Source organism: Hydra viridissima, unplaced genomic scaffold (genome assembly GCF_058129835.1).
Source record: "Hydra viridissima isolate aposymbiotic clone 2 unplaced genomic scaffold, HvirCarnegie_v1 scaffold_4, whole genome shotgun sequence".
Lineage (NCBI taxonomy): Eukaryota > Metazoa > Cnidaria > Hydrozoa > Anthoathecata > Hydridae > Hydra > Hydra viridissima.
The window spans coordinates 3,884,524-3,907,769 of record NW_028324303.1 but is presented as its reverse complement, the minus strand read 5'-3'; the positions used below and the strand labels follow the sequence as shown (position 1 = coordinate 3,907,769).

The window sequence follows — 23,246 nt, the reverse complement described above, 5'->3', positions numbered from 1 at the left end:
AGTACAAAAATTAATATTTCCAGTAATACCAAATTTGAATTTAGTTACTGCTTTCAATCTAACTATCGACATTTACTCAACTTCATCGAAAACTGTTTACCATAGTACGCTACGCTGTATTTTTTTATTTTTAGCGCGAAATGAATAAAATGGCTGTACTTAGCAAATAAACATAAGTTTTGCCTAATATTTGGAAGTAAGAATAAGTATTCATAGCATGTACAGCTATTAGCATGTCTCAAAAACGTGCAATTACAAATTTGATAAATCTTCAGGAGAGTAATTTGAAATTATCGCGTATTTTTTTCGAACAAAATGTTTCTATCAAAATTCTTAGAAAATTGCAAATATCATATATTATTATTACTAAATCTTTTAATTGATGTGTTTGCGCTAAGGCATTCCAAATATATAGTTTTATATTTTAACTAGGTTTTAATAGCTCCTACATCCAAAATTTCTTATGAGTGTAAGAGAATCTTTTGTGTAATCTGCATCATTCTATAGTTAAGCTTAAGCTTTGAATGTGTATATTACAAAGCGTATATATTAATTTTACACAACGATTTTTATTTTATTTAAAGTTAGGAAAAAATGAGTAACCAATTAATCAAAAGATTCCTTAATTTTTCCTTGAACATCACCATAGTTAGCTGTTTATTGCTATCAAAGAGCTCAATCGAGATATGTGAGAATACTGGAGCAACAGATCAAGTTCAAAACCCACTCAATGTGGTACGTGAAAAATCGTGTGAAAAGAAAATGGTTGTTTTGATGTCTATTCGAAATAATCAGGTTAGGTGTTATCATAAAATAGCTCATAATTAAATTTGTAGCTGTAAATATTTTCATTTCATTTAGGTATAGTTATCCATAACAAACATATCTCAATTACTAGCTAAGAAAAGTGTTTTGTTCGACCACCATATTTCAAATTTTATTTTATCTTTGATTTTTTTTTTCCCTCTTTAATAATGTTTGTTCACAAAAATGTAGAGAAATATTTTTGTGCTAATGTTTTAGTTCATAAAACTATTTTTTGAAAAATAGATACTTTTGTTGTAATTGATATTATTTAAAATTTGTAGAGCTATACCTGTCATAAAACAAAAAGTATATATATTAATGAATCAAAATGTTTAACAAAAAATATAGTTGAACAAAAAAGCATTTAGTATTTTTTAAGAAACTGTTAATTCTATGCTTTGTGTTGTTTCTGATTAAATTCAATCAAAGGTTTTTATGTTGATTAAAACAGTTTTAGCAACATTTTGTTTGTTTAAATGTTTTGTTTGTTTGTTTAGGGAGAAACTGAAAAATTGCAAGCTGTTGTTTCTGTTGTACAAGATGGAGCTTCAAATGAGTTTGCAAGACTTTACAATCCATTTATGATAACTGTCTCAAAATCACCTGTTTTAATTAACTTCCCATTCTTTTACAACGGAGTAAGTTTATATTTTCATTAAGAAGTTTTCCCTAATTATTTGTACTGAATTAAAGTTAAAAATTTGTCAGTTAATTTTTTGATAGTTATGAAATTAAAAATCAGTAGTATAAATATAACTTTAGAAAATGATAAATGAAAAAAAAAAGGTTGAAAGAAAGTTTTGAATATACTGTATACTAATTATATCCAAAAGAAATGCTACCATTTTTCTTTAAGTTGACTTCTACTATATATTTAGATTTGTTAATAACATTAAAATAACTTGATTAAAAATGAATAAAACTTGTTTAATTAAACTAAGATTAAATTAGTTTTAGTAAAATGTACTACATATTACACAAATGTTGTGTTACATATTACAAGTTGAGCCTGTGACAATGACATGTACTTATAAAGTTTAGTATAGAATCTTAATATATTCAGAAAACTACTTAAATTTTTACTGGCTTTTTTAACCAGTTTCTTACAAAATAACTAACAAATTTACAATTTTAAAATTTTGAAAAAAGGAATGCTGAGAATTTTGACATTAAATTTATGGTTTCCTCATCTTTAAAGTTTGAGCCATTTGAGCCAAAAAAGTTTCAAATTTGAAAAAAAACATTGGATTTTTTCTGAATTTGTCATTCTATACACCATCTTTCATCATCAGATAATCAATAAAGCTATAGTTTTTTTTGTCTCATTTTCAAAGTATTTAAAGCATTATTCCTCAAACTTTTGTACTTTTTTAAATTTTTTAAATTTTTTATGATTTTTACTGATTTTTCACTGATTGCTCATCTAGTTTTTATACTTTTGTATTTTACTCACAACTTTTGCCTTTAACAAAAGTTTGAAAAATGCTTTTATTAAAGATAAAATTTTACAAAACCTACATTACTTTTAATAATTCTTATTCTTTATATTTAATTTTTTGTTTAGAAGTGGTTGACTTTTAAGTCTATTTTTGTTCTTGAAAAACATTAGTATCTGCCTAACTCAAGTTTTAGAAAAAAAAATCTTTATTAGAGTGATGATGTGCAGTTCTTCATAAGTGTAACTAATAGTTAATAAAAGTTGTATTGTTTAGAGAGTTGTTAACAACCGCCCTTATGAAGAAGTTATAAAATCCTCAAACTCATGGATTAAGGTTGATAGTTCTAAACAATGCTATGACCAATGGCAACCAGTTGAAAAAGCTGACTTGTTTCCAGCATGTGGTTATCAATATACCACAGAGACTGTCAAGCAGAGTGATGGGACATATAAAGTAGTTAGCAACAGAATATTTGACAGCCAGGTTACTTTTTTGTAAAGTTCTTAACATTGTTTCATCTTATCTTTTATTAAACAGTTTTTCTACAAAAAAAAAATAAAAAAGACTTGTAAAAAATTCATCTGTTAAATACCAATTTTAATTAAATAACATCAGTGGTATTTTAGAGTGATATGAGAAATATCTAAACTCTTCCAGTGTGTAACATTTTTAAAAAAACTCTTAAAGTATTGATTAATTTATAGATATAAATACAGCAGGATGAAAAAATAAATTTTATGTTATAATGATTTCTGTTTCAGGGATTTTGCTGTTATTGTACTAATGATGAAAAAAATTCTTATGCTCTAAAATTAGCACAAAATAATAAACGAGCTGGTATTACTTGCAAATTAGCTACAAATTCACCTCAAGCTTCTGCTCATTGTATGAGAATGGACAAATTATGGTCAGTATAATATAAAATTATTTCAATGGTATGATGCTTTCTTTATTTTTTCAATAATATATATATTTTTATTTTGTTTTGTTTTTATCACTAAAAAGAACTTAAATATTAAAAAAAAAAATTATGAACTTAAATATTAAAAATTTTTTATACATTATTAAAAAGATAATGATTTAAAGATTTAAATTATTAAGATGCAATAACAATAATTGAACTAATGAATTAAAAAGAGCAATAAGTAACTACAAATTGGAAAAATTAATGCAGTTATTTCATACAATCAAGCACATGGAACATCTTTTTATGTTTAAAATATAGATTAAAATGTATACACAAAAGCTTAAAATTAAACCGCAAGATTATGTTATTGATGAAATTTAATATCTTTTGGTGGTGTGAAGACAGGATTTTGTACTTTTCACAAAAGGAAAATTGTTTTTAGAAAGGATACCAAATAAAACATAAAAGAAATAATAAAATAATGTTTAGTTTAAGTTTCAAGACAATCCACTTTGAATAATACCACTTACAATCTTTTAATAATGTACTTTATTGACACATACAAACTTTTTTATATTAAAATATTATGGACATTTTTTTAATGTTGTTATACCAGTAAATAATAGAATGCATTCAAATTTTCTCAGCTTTTTTCTTTCATGTTAAACATATTTGTGTGTTAAAGGATGTGTTATAAAACTTTATTTTTGAGTGATTTATTTTGCTATTATATTATTTTATAAAAAAAGTGATGTCTCTATAATAACTAATTTAGATTTCCTTTACAACTACCATTCAATTGTTGAAGACTGCTTCCTAATAACACAGCTTTACTTTTTGAAAGGTCAATCTCTCACTAAATTATTCCTCTCTATCTAAATGATAAGTGACTGTTAAATGAGGACTAAATAAGGATCATCTAGTGGCTGGCTGAATGACTGAATTTGGATTATCTAATAACTGAACAAATTAATGAATAAAAAGCAAAATTTTTATTTTTATCTGCCTTGGGTGTGGAAAGTATTAAAATTCTTTAACTGTAAAAAATTTGAATTCAGTAGAATATCTTTATGCTCCTTTCATGATAGGTTATTAGTAAATGTTTATACTGGAAAATAATTGAAGAAAAAAAATTATTGCATGCACCAAAGTATTACATACTTTGGTTGAAAACTTTTTGTACTTTTTTAAATACATCTTTACATAGCACTGGTTGCTTTAATACATTAACAAACCTTTTTCGTTTGTTTCTTTGTTTTAAACTTTGTCAAATGTTCAAGATGCAAAATCCACCTTCCAATTTAGTGTCGTAACTTCAAAATATCAATTCTGAAGTTCCTTTGCCGCAATAAATACTTAACATAACATTTTCTAAATCTTTCTTGAAAATATGTTAATCAATGGTGGCTCATTAGCATTAATTAATGCCAATCAGTCATGTGTTCTTGAAGTTTAGTTTTTGTGCATTGAACATTTGAATAGTCCAAATGCAATAATATACCAGAAGATTGTTTGTTTTTCCATCTAGGTGTTCTATTAAATGGCTGTGGTAACTCATTAGATTGCAATAAACATGTGCCATTGATTGTTGCCTAATAATGCAGTTGTTTGACCCTGAATTTATGACTACTGTTTATTGCTGCACTGCAATTTGTATTTGAGTTCTTTAAAAATGTCCTTATAGTCAATATGATATTTTGTAGTACTTCCAGATGTTGGTTTTATTCTTATAACTTCTATTGTAAAATTTGAAATTTGAAAGTTAAAGATATTGAGTTGACTTATTTAGGATATGTGCAAACATGATATGACATGATCTGAAAGTATGTATTATTGATTGGTATTATTTACAATTTGGTAATCATAGGTGAGATGGGTAAACTCTCTGAAGCATATCTAATAGACTTGATTGGTTATAAAGCATTAGACTAGTCTTTGAAAGATAAAAATAATTGGTTGACTTATATACCAGGATATACAATATTTAAAACCTCTCAATTTTTGACACAAAACACTTTATGCTTTTTTCAGTTTATCACTTGCATTACATTTTCTTTTATTGAATTTTATCTAATAAGTTTTTTGTCGGTTTCTTCTCTCAAGACTACAAATTGATCTTTATGTTCTACTAATAATAGCTTTTCATCAAACTTTTAGATGCCTTAATACTTTATGAATCTTTTAATAAGTTACTACTAGTGTTGTGTAAACATTGGTTTCAGATGAATGCTCCAGCTTACCAAATTAGTGATAACTTATTGTTAAGAAGTTTATTAAAAAGTTATTGATAATTTATTTTAATTTAAAGAAGTGTTTGTTGTAGATTTATATATTTATAATTATTTACTGTTTTCTTAAAAAACCTTTAGATTCATTTTTTCAATTTTTTGTTTAAAATATTCTTGACTGTTTTGCAAAAAGTCAACTATATTAGTAGACTGGTAGTTAAAAAGTGTTTGTTAGATTTGTTTTTGTTAGATTTGTTTTTGCTAATGAAGGTACACTTTAAATGACTTCACTGAATCCTACAGAGACTTCAGTATTTATATAAGAGCTTTTGACCAAGTACAGAAAGTTATTCAAAATAGAACAATCATAGATTATGTAAACGGAGGTGAAATAGTTCTGGGTCCAAGTCAAAAAAGTGGTGTTGGATCATACGAAAGGGTTGGTAACAAATTTTTTCTGCATGAAGTTAATGTAGTCATTTTTTTTTTTTTTGTATTTGTTTAAATTTTTTTTTCAAGTTCTAGTCATGTGCAAAAAAAAATTGCCTAGTTGTCATAGTTTAGTATTTGTGACATTGTTTAAAAAAGGTAATGATAAAGTCTTGGCGAATAAAATATCATAACTGACATTTTGTGTGTTATTTCAGACAGTTTTCATTTTATTAGGTACACTTTGTAATAAAATGAAGACAATGTTAAAATAATTTTTAATTTTTGTATGGTTATTCTGCATACTTTTGATCTGATTGTAATAACAAAAATGATAGTTTCATGTGTTGTATGAGTATTCTAAAGATTTCACTGTTTCGTTTTACACTTTGTTGATTTATTTTTTATATTTACAAGCTTATCTATATATGCTAAATTTGTAAAGAAATGGTTTCTATTAAGCATCAGAGTCTTGGAAGTTTTGTATGTATGATACTACCATCAACGATACTTTGAAGTTGGTATCAAAAAAATCCCTCCTGAGACCCATGCCAATTCTGTATTGCTATCGTAGGACAGGTATCTCTAAAATGACCGATCCATTAACCATACGATACTTTCTGTACTGAGACTCTGAGCTTACTTTCTATTACTTGAAATCTGTTGCTGTTTGTAATCGTGATGTTGATTGTTTCATTATAGTGTGCATTCACCACAAGTAAAATATTTGTTCTAACCTCTTCTAATCACTTTTATTATATTAAGTACCAGTATTAATAGAGCATCTAATAATAATTTTTTTAATGCCATGTGCATATTCCTTTTTAGATTGTTGGCACATATGTTGGTGATTTTGATCCTATTAAAAGTTATCCTGTTTTGACAAACACTTATTTTCTTATTCCCAAGAATGATTCTAGCATTGATCCTACTAAGCATCCTCAACTAATGGTATGATCTCTAACTCAAAAATTGAAAGAGTAAATGAACTTGCAGCCATTGTTCAAATTATGTAGTTTAAGGACTTAATGTTTCTATTTCTTCATTACCCACTACATTCTTGCGTAGTTTAGATAAGATAGTCTGGTTAGGAATATTTTAAACTTAAGTTAACTTTAGTTAACTTAAGTTTCTACCTATACTGTAAATTTCTCCCTATAGTGTAAAGTTGAGTATTTTAGCATGAAAGTTGCCTTGATTTCCCACTACAAAGATAATATTTAGGTGATTCCTATTGAATTTAAAGAGATTGATTATGTTTGGTTAACATTAATTTCTACCATAATTGACATAAATCTTATCATAGTTAACATAAGTTTCGAATATAATTAACATTAATATCTACCATAACTTTCAAAAGTTAATTATTTATAGAAAATAGTTAATAATATTTTGATATAACAGACCTAATAACAAGTAACAAAAGTGTTTTAAAATTTATAACTTTTTAGGAGGGAATTTCAAAATGGATGATAATACCTCGTGATTTAGTTAGTGTTGATGCAAAACAGTGTGATATGATTGGTGTTTCATATTCATCTTTTAAAAACCAAGCAGCTTCAGGAGTTGGTTATGGATGTGCAGCCCAACAAGGATCGTAAGTAGATTTTAAATGCTTCTCCAAAACTCTACAACTCATTGTTAGTGTTAAAAAGATTTTATTACAATAAATTTTATTTGAAAATGATCTTAACATAGACATTCTTTGTTTAAAAAATATTGTTTTTAAATAGTATTAACTAGATTGTTTCACATTGTGTAGATGCTTGCGTAACCAGCCTTATGATAAATTCATGGAAGACCAGGTAAAGTTTCTAATTTTTGCCTTCATTTAATATTTCCGATATGCTGATATTAATTGGATCACTCAATTTCTAGGTTGTAGTATAACTAGGTGATGTATAACTACTCATAATATACTTGTACAAAATCAGACAGTATTTTATGAAAATTAGTTTCATATTCTTAATAAAATACTGATAAGCGCAAATACAAGAGCTTTTTGAAAGTAAGAAAAGAATGCAAAGTAGTTCTGTGGATTTAAGTAAGTTATTGCAACCAGTTCAATAATACCTTTTATATTTGTATTGAATTTATCTATATTTGTATAATATTTAGCAGATCTAAAATAAATATTTTATAAAATCATGTCAAAACAAACTATGGCCTTTGCTTCAATTGATTTCACTCTGCTTCACTTGGTTTAATAGAAATTGAAAATCTATGTCCATATTGTTCTACTGACTTTCTTTGTTTATGATTACCCATTACCATTAAAAACCATCTATAAACACATATATAAAGTCACACATTAATGTGGTTGTTGCATACAATTAATAACCATGACTTCATACACCAGCTATGTCTATACAGGTTGTTGCCTCAAAGTAGTACACACTAGATTGGGTGGATGCTGCTTTGACGTTTTTTGTGTCCATTAAGCATAACCATAAATATTTTTATTCAAACAATAATATACAATATAATAATTTACAATATTATCAGAAGATAATATTATATAGTATTGGGTTGCCTGAAATGTTCATGGAATTTCCAATAATTTTTTTTTTTCAAACAGAAATTACTTATCAATCAATAACATAGCATTTACTTATCAATCAATAACATAGCAATGATTATCATTAATTGCAGTTCCTAATAAATCAAGGTCTCTAACACAAAGCATAACCTTACTTTGATACTTTTGATTATTCTGGCTGTACCTGTCTAGCTTCATGTGCATGTAACAATGGGGATAAGTAGCATTTTCTTTTGTTGACAAAGAAAATGCTACTTGATCAGAAAATATAATTAGCAGTACTAATTAATAAGATGAATCTGGAATAGATGTTGGTGCAATTATTATTACAAACATTATTTGTAAATTTACTACAAATAAAAGTGATTCAGCATTTAATTGACTTCAATTAAGTTATAAAGCAAATTTTCTACTGTTTTAACCTTGTGTCCATAATTTTCAGACATGCAATCACATAGCATGTAATTTATGTCAGAAAATGACTCATCATATTATGTTTTCTGTTTTAACAATAAGGAGCGTTTGAAGAATGGTAAAATGCCTTGGTTTTTTCCAGCAAGGTATGGAAAGTTAGCTGGTGTAAAGAAGAAGGATGGAGTCGATGATGCATTCCTTCTATCATACGAGCTTGAAGAGCAGCATACAAGCCTGATAACATTGCAAATTAGTGCTGATGACATTATATTAGTCTACAACAGGTTTTTGATGTTGATTTTGGTATTTTTTAGTTTAAAACTTTCTTATTTTTGAAAATCAGAAAGCCTTTTAAAGTTATCTCTTATATTTAAATTTTAAATTTAAGAGCCACTGGTGAAATAGCACGCGTTGCTGTAAAAGACTTTGAGGCGCTTTCCATGGATGGAAAGCTGTTCGTTGATGTTATGAATACTGGCTATGTTACATCTGACTTTCGAGTAAGTTTTAATAAAATTCTCTGTATTTCTAAGACTATTTTTATCTTTACTGTAAAAAGAGTTTGAGAGTGCTTCTATGGAAAATATTTTGAAAAGCAAGAGCATAAATTTTGATTGCTATTGCACTAAGATGTATAGGGTGATCAGACCAACTCAGGCTTGGTCGGGAAAGGCATGCGATCGCACTCTAATCTTGACCACGCATAAAATATTTATTTGCGACAACTTGGCCACGGCTCTTAAGATGTTTTGAGAACATTTCAAAAAGTATATGAAGTCGTGGGCAAGTTGTCGTAACTAAATATTGTCTGCGTGTTCAAGATTAGAGTGCGACCGCAGGCCTTTCCCGACCAAGCCTAGACCAACTCTAGACAAATTCCTTGTACCAATCTTGAGTAACATTTGCGGTATGAGATGTGGCTCTGTCTTGTTGCAGAGTGATGCTAGTCTCTCTAAACGTCCTATTGATCCAAGGAAACAATTGCTCCTTTAACAATTTCAAGTAAACATGTTGGTTTATTTTTACTCTTCAATAAAGATAAGAGGTGTTTTTTTACCTGTTGATGTTATATTTGCCCAAATCATTACAGATGCTAGTTTTTGGCAGTGAAGGTTGCATGCCATTCTTAAACTCATCCAAAAGAAGGTTTGTTCTACTCAACCATTTTGCTTTGGTGGTTTGTGACTTTTTGAATGCTGTAAGTTTTATATCAACTTGTAATATGGTTTGCATCGTATTTTAGCTGAAATTTGCTGCTGAAGCCAATTTTCTTATGCTTCTCATTGGATTTCTCTTGATTTTTTCTTGAGCATTCTTGATAAGGCTAGCTGTTTTTGGTTTTTCAATTCAGGGTGGTTCTTACCTTTAAAAGAGCAGATCCAGTTTCTCTGAGACATTTTAAGATTTTAAAGACATCAGATCGGCAAAAGTTAAGGCTTTAATATCTTAAAAGTCTCGCTAGGCATTTTTCCAGTTTGAAACTGGAAAAAGTTCAGAAACTGTCAAACTTATTATTTCCATGGAGAATTATTTTTTTAAAATTAAAAATCTACAAAACTATTTTTTGTAAATTAGATACTATAAAACATATAAAAGTGAGTTATGAAGTTTTATTTAAATCAGAATTATAAGTAGAAACTCTATAAGAGTTAAATAACCAACTTTAAAAAGTTGTCTACATTTGGTCTGATCACCCTATATAACAAACACTTTAAATTTTTCTTTAATGAATATAATTAGCTTCATTAAGTGGATTAACACGCTTGCTGACTTTTAAATAACTATTAGCAATATCCAAAAGTTAAAAGTCATTTATTCACTAATACAAATATACGTAAACAGATTTCTATTTTTTTCTGCAACAAAAAGGGTAAATATGTTCATATTTTTTATGATTAAGATTTTTTTTTAAAAATTTAAAATTTACTGTAAAAAGATTGAATGTTCAGATCATTGCCTTCTTCATGATTTCTATGGAGCCTTCACTTTTAATGAGTGTTCCAAGGAGTTTGCAATATTAATTTCATCTTAAAGAAATACTATTTTTATTGTGCAATGTTAATTTCATCTTGAAGAAATACTATTTTTATATTTACAAATTTTATTTTTTCCAAAAAATGTTATTAATTCCCATAATTTTGCTTCATATTTTGTAAGGCTACACCTTCTCTTTAGCTAAAAATAAAACAAAACTAACTGTTAAATTGCTTTTGTAAATATTAAAGATACTCATAGATAACATGAAATACACAGCATGAAGTGCAGATAAAATGGAAAGTTTAAGTTTAAACTTAACTAGTTTATTTAATTAACTGTTGTAAATAATTTAAGATATAATTTATAATAATTTAATATAATTTATAATAATTTAATATAATCTATAATAATTTCATCAAAATTTCAGATTTCAATACCTGGGTGCTCTGAAGGAATTCAGAAAATAGAGGAGAAGAGTGTGACCATTGATCCTCAAATAACCGAAACAGTTGTGTTTTCATTGATGACCACCTCAATGAAAGGTCAAAAATATGGATGCATGGGTAATTATTATTTCATTTGTTATTCTACAATATTTGTTTTAAAGTAAATACTAATTTTAGTGTTATGTGAGTGGTTTTTGTTTTAACTACAAGCAGGTATTGTTAATATTATAACCAACTTAAATGCGGTCAAAATTTTTAATGACTTAAAAAACATTTTTAAGGATTTTTTTTAAAAATATCCTTAAAAATTTTTTTTTAATCTAGTTCAACTATTTGACTCCAAGGGTGTGTTGCTTGCAAGACGCAACATTTCATTCACTACCACCACACCTTGCATTTGTGAAGTACAGACATGCCAATGTGCAGTAAGTTTTAAAAATTATGTTCATCTAAAAGCAATCGCTTTTTTTTTTTTGCTATATTACAGTTGATAGGTAACAAAATGCAGTTCATGTAAATGGCCTAAATCTGAGCTTCCATCCTCAAAATAAAAGTGTTTTTTTTCCTTGTGAAAACTTATAAGGTTGGTAACTCAATTACCCAAAAAAAAAAAAAAGGAAAAGGTATGAAAAAGAAACATTAACGGGTGATGCGGAAGTTATCGGATAAATCCTAATTTTATTATTTGAGCATAATAATTAGTTTTTGTGGTTTTATGCGTAGGCATCTTAGACCATTAAAAACTATAGACCCGGCCTAAGCTCAATAATTCTAATCTTCAAGTGAAGCCAAAAAAAAAAGTTGGCGCATGACGTCAGTTTGTGGCAAAAACTTTTTTAGATGATAAGTTTGCTCTTGCATTTGCATCATATTTTTTGATTATCATCAACTATGGTGCATTCTTGCTGTGCATATAACTGCAAAGAAAGACATAAAGCTGGGGCAGATATATCATTTCATGGGTAAGTGTTTATTTTAAATAAAAAATAATTTAATATGACTACTATGATGTTATTTATCTATTGATTATTTAATATGACTAAATATTATCATATTTAATATAATATAGAATATATATATATATATATATATATATATATATATATATATATATATATATATATATATATATATATATATATATATATATATATATATAGCAAGCTATAAATATGATGAGCTATTTATTTTTCATCCTAATTTATAATGAATGATTAATAGATGATTATATACATGATAAATGTTTATCTTTTATTAAATTATGATGAAAGATAAATGGCTTATCATATTTATACATAGTAGTCATATTAAGTCATATTGTTATGTCATAATAATAATTTTTGTTGTCCACTATTACTATTATTAACGACTCAATTGTATTTTTATTTTGGATTTCTGCAATTTTGGCCAATATTGATTTATCCTAGCATATCTTTTGATTTATGCTAATATTTGTTTGAAATGTTTTAATATTTTTATATAAATATTATTTGTTGTTTGAAACTAAAAAGTTCTTTTTTCTTGATAAGAAAGTAAACATAATACTATATAGAATATATCATAGTTTAGAACCACATCCATTATGTTTGCTATTATATTGCTAAATGTTATTACTAATATGTTGCTATAAACCATTATATTGCTATATGCTACTTTTTGATAAACATGCAAAAAAGTATTTTTATTTATTTATATAATTTATGTTACAGATTTCCAAAAGATTTATTGTTACGAAATAAATGGATTGCTGTCATGCGTAGAGAAAACTTTATTCCAACAAAAAGTTCAAAAATTTGTTCTAAGCATTTTACACCAGATTCATATGTTGTTAGCGGTTGGAGTTCAAAAAAGCAACTTAAAAAGGATGCTATACCAAGTGTTTTTAATTTTCCAAGTAGTTTGGTGAAGAAAATTAAACCTAGAAAACCTCCAGCTAAAAGAAAAATCACAAGTGAGAGTGAAATTAATATTAAAACAACAAAAGATGATACTTCATTTGAAACTACCCTGGAAACAGCCTCCTTAGACAGAGCTAAAAGACAGAGCTGCAATACCTTTAGGAATTTAAAAAAAACAGCCTTAGAACCTCCTCTAAAAAGGAGAAAATGTTACCTGAATGATTTTAAAAAACACCAGTCTTTTAATCTAGCATTAAAAATAATTTCAAAGCAAGAAAAAAAAATTAAAATTTTGCAACAACGAACTCGGCGACTTCTCAAAAGAGTATCTAACTTACAATCTTTACTTAAACATTTGAAGGAAATGCAAATGATTGACGAAGAATCCTCCCTTAAGCTTTCTGTAAGTGATATTTACTAAATATATAAAGTAACAATCTATGTGAACTTTCCATTCAAACTTTTTAATTAGGTATAGGTAATAATTCCTTAGATATTTTAAAGTTATTTAATTTTTTGTAGGACACAATGCCTGCTTCTACAAAAATTGTTTTTAAACAATTACTAGAATCCAAATGCACTAAAGAATATCCAATGGAGTTGAAAAGCTTTGCTCTTACCCTAAATTTTTATTCTCCTAGAGCTTATTCATATGTCAGAAAAACATTTACTAAAATGCTTCCTCATCCAAGAACACTTCAAAAATGGTATCAAAAAGTCACATGCGAACCTGGATTTCAATCTGAATCAATTAAGGTCTTAAAACTGAAAGTAGCAGAACTAAAAGAAAAAGGAAAATCATGTATCTGCTCATTAATGATTGATGAAATGGCAATTCATAAAAAAATAGAATGGGATGGTGAAAAGTTTTCAGGGTAGGTTGTGTTAATACAGTTATATATAAGTACAATTATATATGTACACAATAGTGGAAAGTTTGTGTTTGTTTAATCAAAAAAAATTTAATTATAATTTTAGGTATGTTGATATTGGTTCTGAACTTCAAACCGATTCTGCAGTTGAAGCAAAAGAAGCAGTTGTGTTTTTGATTAACAGCTTAAACAATGCGTGGAAGCTACCAATTGGCTACTTTTTAATTAATGGAATCTCAGGAGTTCAAAAAAGTAACTTAGTAAAAATGTGTTTAAAAATATTAGAAGAAGCTGGCGTTACTATAACAAGTTTAACTTTTGATGGTGCTTCGGCAAATATTAGTATGGCTAATCATCTTGGAGCTGATTTATCAGTTAACTATACTTGTACATACTTTCCACATCCAGTTACAAAAAAACCAATTTTTATTTTCATGGATCCTCCGCACATGTTAAAACTTATAAGAAATACATTAGGTTTGCACAAAATAATGTTTGATAGTAATAATGAACCGATAAAATGGGATTTTATTGAAAAATTAGTAAATATTCAAGAAAAGGAAGGCCTTCATTTAGCGACAAAAATTACAAAGAGACATATAAATTGGTTTCAAGAAAAAATGAAAGTCAAGCTAGCTGCACAGACATTCAGTCAAAAAGTTGCAAATGCAATAGAATATTTACGAGAAAGTCAGCACTTGAAGGATTTTGAAGACAGCAAATCAACAGAAAGATTTATTATTGCTATTAATAACATTTTTGACATCTTAAATAGCAGAAATTTGTTAGCAAAGAATTTCAAGTGTAGTTTACAACATTACAATAAAGAAACTATTTTCAAAAAAATAAAAGAGTCAATAGAGTATTTAATAACACTTAAATGTGCTAAAAATGGAGAACCTCTGCATTTAAGTCAAAGTAAAACAGGTGTTATTGGGATGATTGTAAGCCTGAAATCATATATGGGATTATGGAATTATTATGTTCAAAATGGTAATTATAGTCTTAGGTATATTTCAGCTTATAAACTATCTCAAGACCATTTGGAAGTTTTTTTCAGTGCTATAAGGAGCCATGGAGGATATAATAATAATCCCACAGCAAAACAGTTTCAAGCTGCCTACAAAAAATTGTTGATTCATACAAGTGTTTCAGGTTCTTCTCAGGCCAATTGTATTGAACAGGCACCATCAATAATTTTAGCAATGAGTTCTTCAAAAAATATTAAAATGAAAACAATTGATCATCAGCTTATTGAAGATTTTGATAAAGAAAAAATTTGTGATGACCATGAGTATGCTGTAAATAGTTTAAGTTATTCAAGAAGTTTATCATTATATGTTAGTGATGTTGTGGAATATATTGCTGGATTTGTTGTAAAAAAAATTAAAAAAGTTTTAGATTGTGACATTTGCTTAAACTTAATTCAATCACAAATCCCAACTTCAACATTAATTAAAAAAAAGAATTACAGTGACATTAAACTATGCTTGGTTCAACCCTCCAAAGATGTTATTCACATATGTAAAGTTGCAGAAAGCGAAATCAGAATTTTTAAGGAAGAAAAGAGGTTGTTTCAAAAAAGTTTAATGACAAAGTTAATTATTAATATTCTAATCAGTGTTCGTAGCTCTATTTTATTGATAACAGAGAACATGTTTGATAATGATGTTCAATCTAATCATTTGGTTAATTTAGTCAAAATGATTAGTTTTTATTATTGTAACGTTAGATTATACCACCAAGGAGAGAATTTGAATAAAGATTGGAAAAAACTTCGAAGTAAATTAACTAAAAGAATTTTATTTTGTGGTCAATAAATATATATATGAAACTATATTTTTACTGTCTATTCAAATCGAGTGTTTTTAATTGAGTAAAAAATTAAAAAAAAAAAACAAAGTAATAAATGTTTTTATTCTTTAAAAGAAAGTATTCAAAATATTTTTAATATTTTTGTTTCAATGGAAAAAAATTTCCTAAATATTTTAAACTAAAATCCTACATAAACAAAATCCTATTTTATACTAAAACCCTACATTATTTGCGTTTTTGCCACAAAGTGACGTATATGCGCAAAAAGTTTGGCTTCAATCAATTTCAAAAAGCCGCGTCTATAGTTTTTAATGGTCTAAGGTAGGCATAAACGTTCTATAAAATGTAAACTTTATTATTTGAAACACAATTATTTAAAATGAGGTTAAATGCAGCTGAACGAGAATCTTTTCGAAAGCGACTAAAAATGTTTTTTGTAAATAAACCTAATTAAAAAAAAAATTAAAATCGTAAATCATTTTGAAAAGGAAGGATTTGCTCGAAGTACAATATATGATAACCTAAAAAGACTTGAAACTGTTCAATCGTTTTCTGATTGAAAGGACCCTGGTCGTCCGACATCCTGGACTAGAGAAAAGAAAGCTGAATTAACGAGACTTGTCAACAATCGAAAAGGGGTCAGTCAGAGAAAAATAGGTATTAAGTTCGGTGTAAATCAATCGACAATTGGTCGCCAGTTAAAAAAAAAAGAATATTAAATATAGAAAACGTGAAAAGACTCCAAAATACACTATAGAACAACAAATAAAGGCAAAGAAGAGAAGCAGGAAACTAGTTAACCAACTCTATAACACAAAATCGCTTCTAGTCATCGATGACGAAAAATACTTTTGTTTTGCAGGGGACAACATGCCTGGAAATTCTGGATACTACACAAACAACAAAAAGACATGCCCAGAAAGTGTTCGTTTTATAGGAAAAGAGAAATTTCCAAAAAAATTATTAATGTGGGTAGCCATATCTGACCGTGGTATGTCCGAGCCATTGTTTCGCACTTCCAAGGCTGTAGCGATCAATTCATCAATCTATATCAATGAATGTTTAGAAAAACGACTTCTTCCATTTATTCACAAGTATCATGGAGACTTTAACTATTTATTTTGGCCAGATTTAGCAAGTTCTCATTATTCTAAAGATTCTCTAAATTGGATGGACCAATATGTCTATTACGTTGATAAAGAATCCTATCCCCCAAATGTGCCTCAAGCACGACCAATTGAAAACTTTTGGGGACATTTGGCACAGAAGGTTTACGAGGGAGATTGGCAAGCTTCAACAGAGCAAGTTTTGATTGATCGCATTAAACTAAAACTACAAGAAATTGATTTAAACTTTTTACAGTCGCATACGAAAGGCGTCAGAGCAAAATTGAGATCAATTGCAGATGGTGGTGTGTTTTCATATAAAAAATAATATATTTTTATTAAAAGATAAATGCTTTATTTAAAAAAAAATATAATAGTGGTTTGTTTTTTTATTTATAAATAAGTTATTGACGTTTTTATTTTGTCCGATAACTTCCGCATCACCCGTTACACTTTCATGGAATGAATTTAGTTTTCACCCGTCTTTAGTGATAATTATCATAGTTTCTTTCCGCCAATTATTTTTCTACCTAAAAAAATGTTTATAAAGTTAACGTTAATTCTAAAATATTTAATTTCTGATATGAAAGCATCATTATAGGAGAGTAATAAAAGAAAAATTTAACATGAGTTTTAAAAGAAATTTATGGCTACTTGTTTCACAATAATTTTCGCCGTCTGTTTAAACACGAATCTGAAATATAAAAAACAGTATCCAATTTCCGGAACTTGAAAATATTTCAAATTTTTCTGGATTCTGTGGCAGCCACATAAAATCTCTCTTCTTAACTGTCTTGAAATCAAATGAAACTCGTCAGAGAAATGTACATTGATTAATGGAAATCCCACTCTTGTTTTCAAGAGGGAAGCTCTTTTCTTAATATCTTTTATGGAATCGAACTTTTCTTGCATCGTTATCATAAAATGGGATTTTGTTTATACCCCTTAAAACATCAAGAGGTTCTAATTTATTTTAGCTCCATAAATTAACAAATTCGAGTTTTAAGATATCTTTTAGCATAGAAGCAAAAAAACGCTTGTAGCAATCACAATGATAATTGAGTGAACAACACATTTTAATATTTATATTGTGAAGAGCAGTTTGGTTATTGATGGTCAAACAAATTATATAAGTTTCATCGAAATAATTCAAAGACTGTTTTCACAGTGCTTTCACTTTTAAGACCTTGTAGTATTATATAAAAATAGAGGAGTTATGATGAAGGTATAAACCCTCTTCATTTGCTTAATGATTCTAGTTCTTCAGGAGTTACTGACGAACTAGAATCGTTAAGCAAATTTCTGGTTTCCATCAAATCTTCTTTTTTAGCTTTAATACTTTGTTTTTCTCTGCATACTTTAGACATTAAAAAAGCTTTTGAGGTAACAAAAATGTAAATACTGGCTTGCAGGTCTTAGTAAAAACCCGATGCTATGCTTAGTAAAAAAAAAAGTAATCTATAAATCTTACGTTCATTGTAAATGCATTAAAAAATTGTTAAGAATATTATCTACGACTACTCATTGTAATTGAATAGAAAATTGTTAAAAGTTCGGAAAAGCAAGTTCGGAAAATTGAGAAAAACTCTTCTATGCAGTGGGTTACATGTCTTTTTTCATTTGATGAATAAAATTCATTTACTCAACGAACAAAAAAAACTAATCTGATTGCAACATTTAAAGCTTGACAAAAAACTTATATTTGAAGTATACAATAATATAATTATCAAACCTTTGTTCCTTAAAGAATATTTTAAAATTTGTTTCTGTACAATATGCTTAAACTGTATTTGAAATTTTCTGTCTCTTCAACTCGTTTTTTAGTGCTCTGAAGGTGGCGGTGTTAAATGCGTGGATTCAATAGGAAAATCGGAAACAAACCCAAATCTCTTTGAAGCAAAATCACCAGATTTGTTTTCAATCATAATAGATGGCATCACTTCTTTTCCGCTCATACTGGCAAAATTTGTCGGCAACTTGTTCGGTTCTGTAATCTCTAGTTTGATCCAATCTGCAATCTATGGTATAATAGCTGTTATACTTTTATTGATGTGTTGCAAATGTGGTGGCTTGAAGTTATTTAAAAGAATCATTATTCCTTCCAGTAAAAAAAAGTATGTTAAACTAAAATTGGCCGGCTTATTGGTTTATGCCACTTTCAAGCTGTTGGTATCATTGCGTCAATTTATTATAAAAATGCATAATTTTTAAGAATATCTTTTTTTGTTTTGTTTTGTGTCTGATAAGTTTGTAAAAAATTATATTCTCTGCATCGCGTTCAGGTACATTCATGTTAAATCACAAATAAAACACAAAACAAAGAAGAAAAAAGCTGCTAAAGAAAATCATGACGTTAAAAAACCCTCGAAAAAGGATGAGGAAACTAAATTTGAGACATCGAGACAATCTGACGGAGGTACTGAAAAATCTTACGTCTCAACTACGGAAGCTATAAAAATAAAAGTTGAAAGAGAACTTCCTAATGGTTTCGAACAGCAAAACATTTCTGAGGACATTTTACTCACAAATATTAAGAGAGATCAAAATACTCATTTAAAAGAAGCAACTGAAACTATTAGTTCGACTACATCAAATTTAACTTCGTCAAACGTCAAACCATCGGATAATCCAGCTGATCGAATAGCATCATATTTTCCTGATAGTGTAATGGTTCCTGAAAATTCTCAGAAAGAGAAAAAAAATAATCCAATACAAGTTTTAGAAACTGACCCTAAACTTCAAAATCCCGATGTAATCAATGTCACAAAGACAGGCGGTGAAGTAGTTAATTTGTCAAATGATCCAACTAGAAGTGCAGTGGTTCTTGAAAATGTTCTGAAAGAGAAATTAGATAAATCAAAACCACCTTTAGAAACGAGCCTCAAACTTCAAAAGGTTGATATATTTAGTCCCTCAAAGGTAAGCGATGTAGTTGGTAATTCGTCAAATGATCCAACTAGCAGTGCAGTGATTTCTGAAAGCGCTCAGAAGGAGAGGTTAAATAAATTAAAACTACCTTTAGAAACGAGCCTCAAACTTCAAAAGGCTGACATATTTAGTCCCTCCAAGACAAACGATGTAGTTGGTAATCCGTCAAATGATCCAACTAGCAGTGCAGTGATTCCTGAAAGCGTTCAGAAAGAGAGGCTAGATAAATTTAAATTACCTTTAGAAACAAGCCTTAAACTTCAAAAGGCTGACATACTTAGTCCCTCCAAGAAAAACGATGTAGTTGGTAATCCGTCAAATGACCCAACTAGCAGTGCACTGATTGCTGAAAGCGTTCAGAAGGAGAGGCTAGATAAATTAAAATTACCTTTAGAAACAAGCCTTAAACTTCAAAAGGCTGACATATTTAGTCTCCCCAAGACAAACGATGTAGTTGGTAATCCGTCAAATGACCCAACTAGCAGTGCACTGATTGCTGAAAGCGTTCAGAAGGAGAGGCTAGATAAATTAAAATTACCTTTAGAAACGAGCCTCAAACTTCAAAAGGCCGACATGTTTAGTCCCTCCAAGACAAGCGATGCACTCGGTAATCTGCTAAATGACCCAATTAGTAGTGTAGTGGTTCTTGAAAACGCTCAGAAAGAGAAGTTAAATAAATCAAAACCAGCTTTTGAAACGAACCTCAAACTTCAAAAGGCCGAAGTAATCAATCCCTCTAAAACAGGCAATACAATTAGTAGTTTGTCAAATGATCCGACCAGTGGTATATTGATTCCTGAAAACATTCAAAAAGAAAAAATAAGTAAGTTAAAACCAGACTTCGAAACTAGCCTCAAGCTTCAAAGAGCTGGTGCAAACAATGTTCCTAAAGCAGCTGGCGAAATTGGTAGTTTTTCAAATGATTTAACTAGCGGGGTAGCGATTTCTGAAAGCGCTCAGAAAGAGAGATTTAATAAGTCAAAACCAGCTCTAGAACCGAGCTTGAAGCCGCAAAAAGCAGATGCATTAAGTGCCACTAAACCACGCGGTGAAGTTGGTTATATGTCAAGTGAACGAGCTAGCGGCTCAACACCATTAGAAGTAACATCCAAATCACAACAAAACCATGAAGTTCGAGTTAAATTAGATAAAGATCAATCAAATTACGTAAATCAACCTGGAGAACCAAAACAGTCCTCTGACCAGAACAAATTTTTATCTTCGACCAAAAATATAGAAAAAAGTTCAAAATGATTTTCGTAAATTCTAAAGAAGTTTGAAAGCAAAACGTTCTTGTTCTTATTCTAAAAGGACTTTTTTTTTTATGTGTTAAAATTCCAAAATATAAGTTGTAATATATGTTATGTATGTAATACTATATGTAATATTATATATTGTATTATATATGTTAAATATGTTACTATTGTAATATGTAATTATAACTTATGTTGAATAAAACATGACGGACGCAGGAGAAAACAGGTGTTTTCAGTATTAAACATTTGAGACTCTAAAAGGATCATAACCTACTTTTTTTTTTTTTAAATAAAAAATGTATTTTACAGAGAATTGTTTATTTTATACAATATTCAACTCCATTCTATCACTCCATTTCGTCTGACGCGGTCAAGTACACTCTTAGTTTCACTCTTAGTTTTCACTCCTAACGTTTCTTGGATGACATTGAGGTCAACCTTGGAGTGTTTTTGCCTTCCAACTATTCTTGTACAGATCTTTTCAGTATTGAACAAAAGTTTTTAATTGGCCTGCATTCTAGTAAATTTGGCGGATTATCTGTTTTTGGTACAATTTCAATCTTTTCGGCATAATGAGAAGATGCAGAGTCTGGCCAGAATACAAACTTGTCACTATGATGATACTCTTCTATAAACGGTATGAGTCTCTTTTGAATACAATGCTCCAAGTATTTAAAATGGTTGATAGCGTTGCCAGATTCTCGAAAATATGATTTAGAGGTACTTTTGGACGAATTTGCGAGCCAGAACAGTAATTTTTCAGGAAACTTTTCTTTTTGACCGTATTTAACATTTGATCGAGTCAACGAAGTATTACTTGAGTAACGAAGTATTACTTGAGTAAAAATTGGAGTTTCCATTTAGGTGAACTATGATTTAAAGTGAAATTCATCATCAATTATACATTCAAAGTCCCGGTAATTTTGGTAAAGTCTACTGTTCAAATTCTTTGTATCTTTTGGTTGTCTCGAATTGGAATGTTTTGTAATTTATTCACATATGGTTGCGAAATACTGAATTTACGTGCTACTTGCCATTGAGAATTTACGTGATTTTGTCTCATGTCCGCTTCCAGACTTTCTCTCATGTCCAAATTTGTTTTCAGCACGTTTAATTAGGTCATAAATTGTCCTTCTCGGAATATTTTCAGGTTCGAAATGCTTTACCGTGTATGTTTTTCCAAGATTCATATTTTCCAAATAAAACTCGTATACACGTTTTCGGTGTTCATCTTCGTTTTTTTTTTTTCTGTTCAACTTTTTTTTTTTTTGTGCTTTCTGAAAATAGAAATTCTGAGTTTAATATATATATATATATATATATATATATATATATACAGTTAGAGAAATAAGTATCCGAACAAAAGATTTTTTTATGGAAAATAAACTTTGTCAGGTTTTTTTCGAAAAAAAAAACTTTATAGAAATAAAAGAAATGATTATTCTGAAAGAAAATTTTATTACGAATTCAATATGCAAAAAAAAAATATCAATAACAATATTTAATTGATAAAAAATTAAGATACATTTAAACTATGCAATTTTTTAGCATTAAATAAGTATCCGAACAAAATTTTAAAGATTAAGGCTTAAAGATTAACGTTTCTCCGAGTAATTATTTTTTTGACTTTTTAATATCGAGTTGGACCGCCTTTAGCTTTTATGACTTCTCCAAGTCGACATGGCATCGATTCAACTAATTTCTTTGTCGTATCTGAGTCGATATCAGCCGAAGCTTCTTGGAGCATGATTTTTAAATCTTCTTTTCTTTTTAGACATCGTGTGCCAAATTTTTTATCCTTAATTGCCCAGAGATGTTCAATTGGATTGAGATCTGGACTTTGCGCAGGCCATTCAAGTAACTCAATTTGCTTTTGGATGAAAAACTCTTTTGCTTTCTTTGACGTATGTTTAGGGTCATTGTCTTGTTGGAAGATAAAATGCTTTCCTAATCACAGTTTTTAGTTGAAGCCAGAAGATTTTTATTGAGAATTTTAACATAAACCTCAGAGTCCATAATTCCATCAATAAACTCCAGTTTTCCTGTTCCGTTCCAAGCCATTGATCCCCATACCATAACATTGCCTCCACTAAATTTTACTGTGCCTCGAATACAACTGAGTGTGAATGCTTTCCCTTTTTTTCTCCAAACTTTTTGAGCTCCATCGGACTTCACAAGATTAAAT

The 23,246-nt window shown here is 28.6% G+C and overlaps 1 protein-coding gene across 4 annotated transcripts; it reads left to right on the top strand.

Annotated features, from left to right (window-relative positions):
* Positions 1-556: 556 nt before the first annotated feature.
* Positions 557-21,274, top strand: LOC145182829 (uncharacterized). 4 transcript variants are annotated; one of them, XM_090084485.1, is made up of 14 exons: positions 557-795; positions 1,305-1,445; positions 2,520-2,729; positions 3,008-3,153; positions 5,652-5,820; positions 6,639-6,761; positions 7,262-7,407; positions 7,573-7,615; positions 8,866-9,047; positions 9,152-9,263; positions 11,168-11,303; positions 11,511-11,611; positions 18,702-18,991; positions 19,160-21,274. In XM_090084485.1, the coding sequence occupies exons 1-14, from the start codon at positions 595-597 to the stop codon at positions 21,057-21,059; spliced, it is 3,900 nt and encodes a 1,299-aa protein (XP_089940611.1). In that variant the 5' UTR covers positions 557-594; the 3' UTR covers positions 21,060-21,274. The 4 variants fall into 4 exon arrangements, with proteins under 4 accessions (XP_089940611.1, XP_089940612.1, XP_089940615.1 ...); XM_090084486.1 differs by lacking the exon at positions 5,652-5,820 and having other exon boundaries at positions 582-795; XM_090084489.1 differs by lacking the exons at positions 557-795; positions 1,305-1,445; positions 2,520-2,729; positions 3,008-3,153 and having other exon boundaries at positions 5,652-6,528.
* Positions 21,275-23,246: the final 1,972 nt, after the last annotated feature.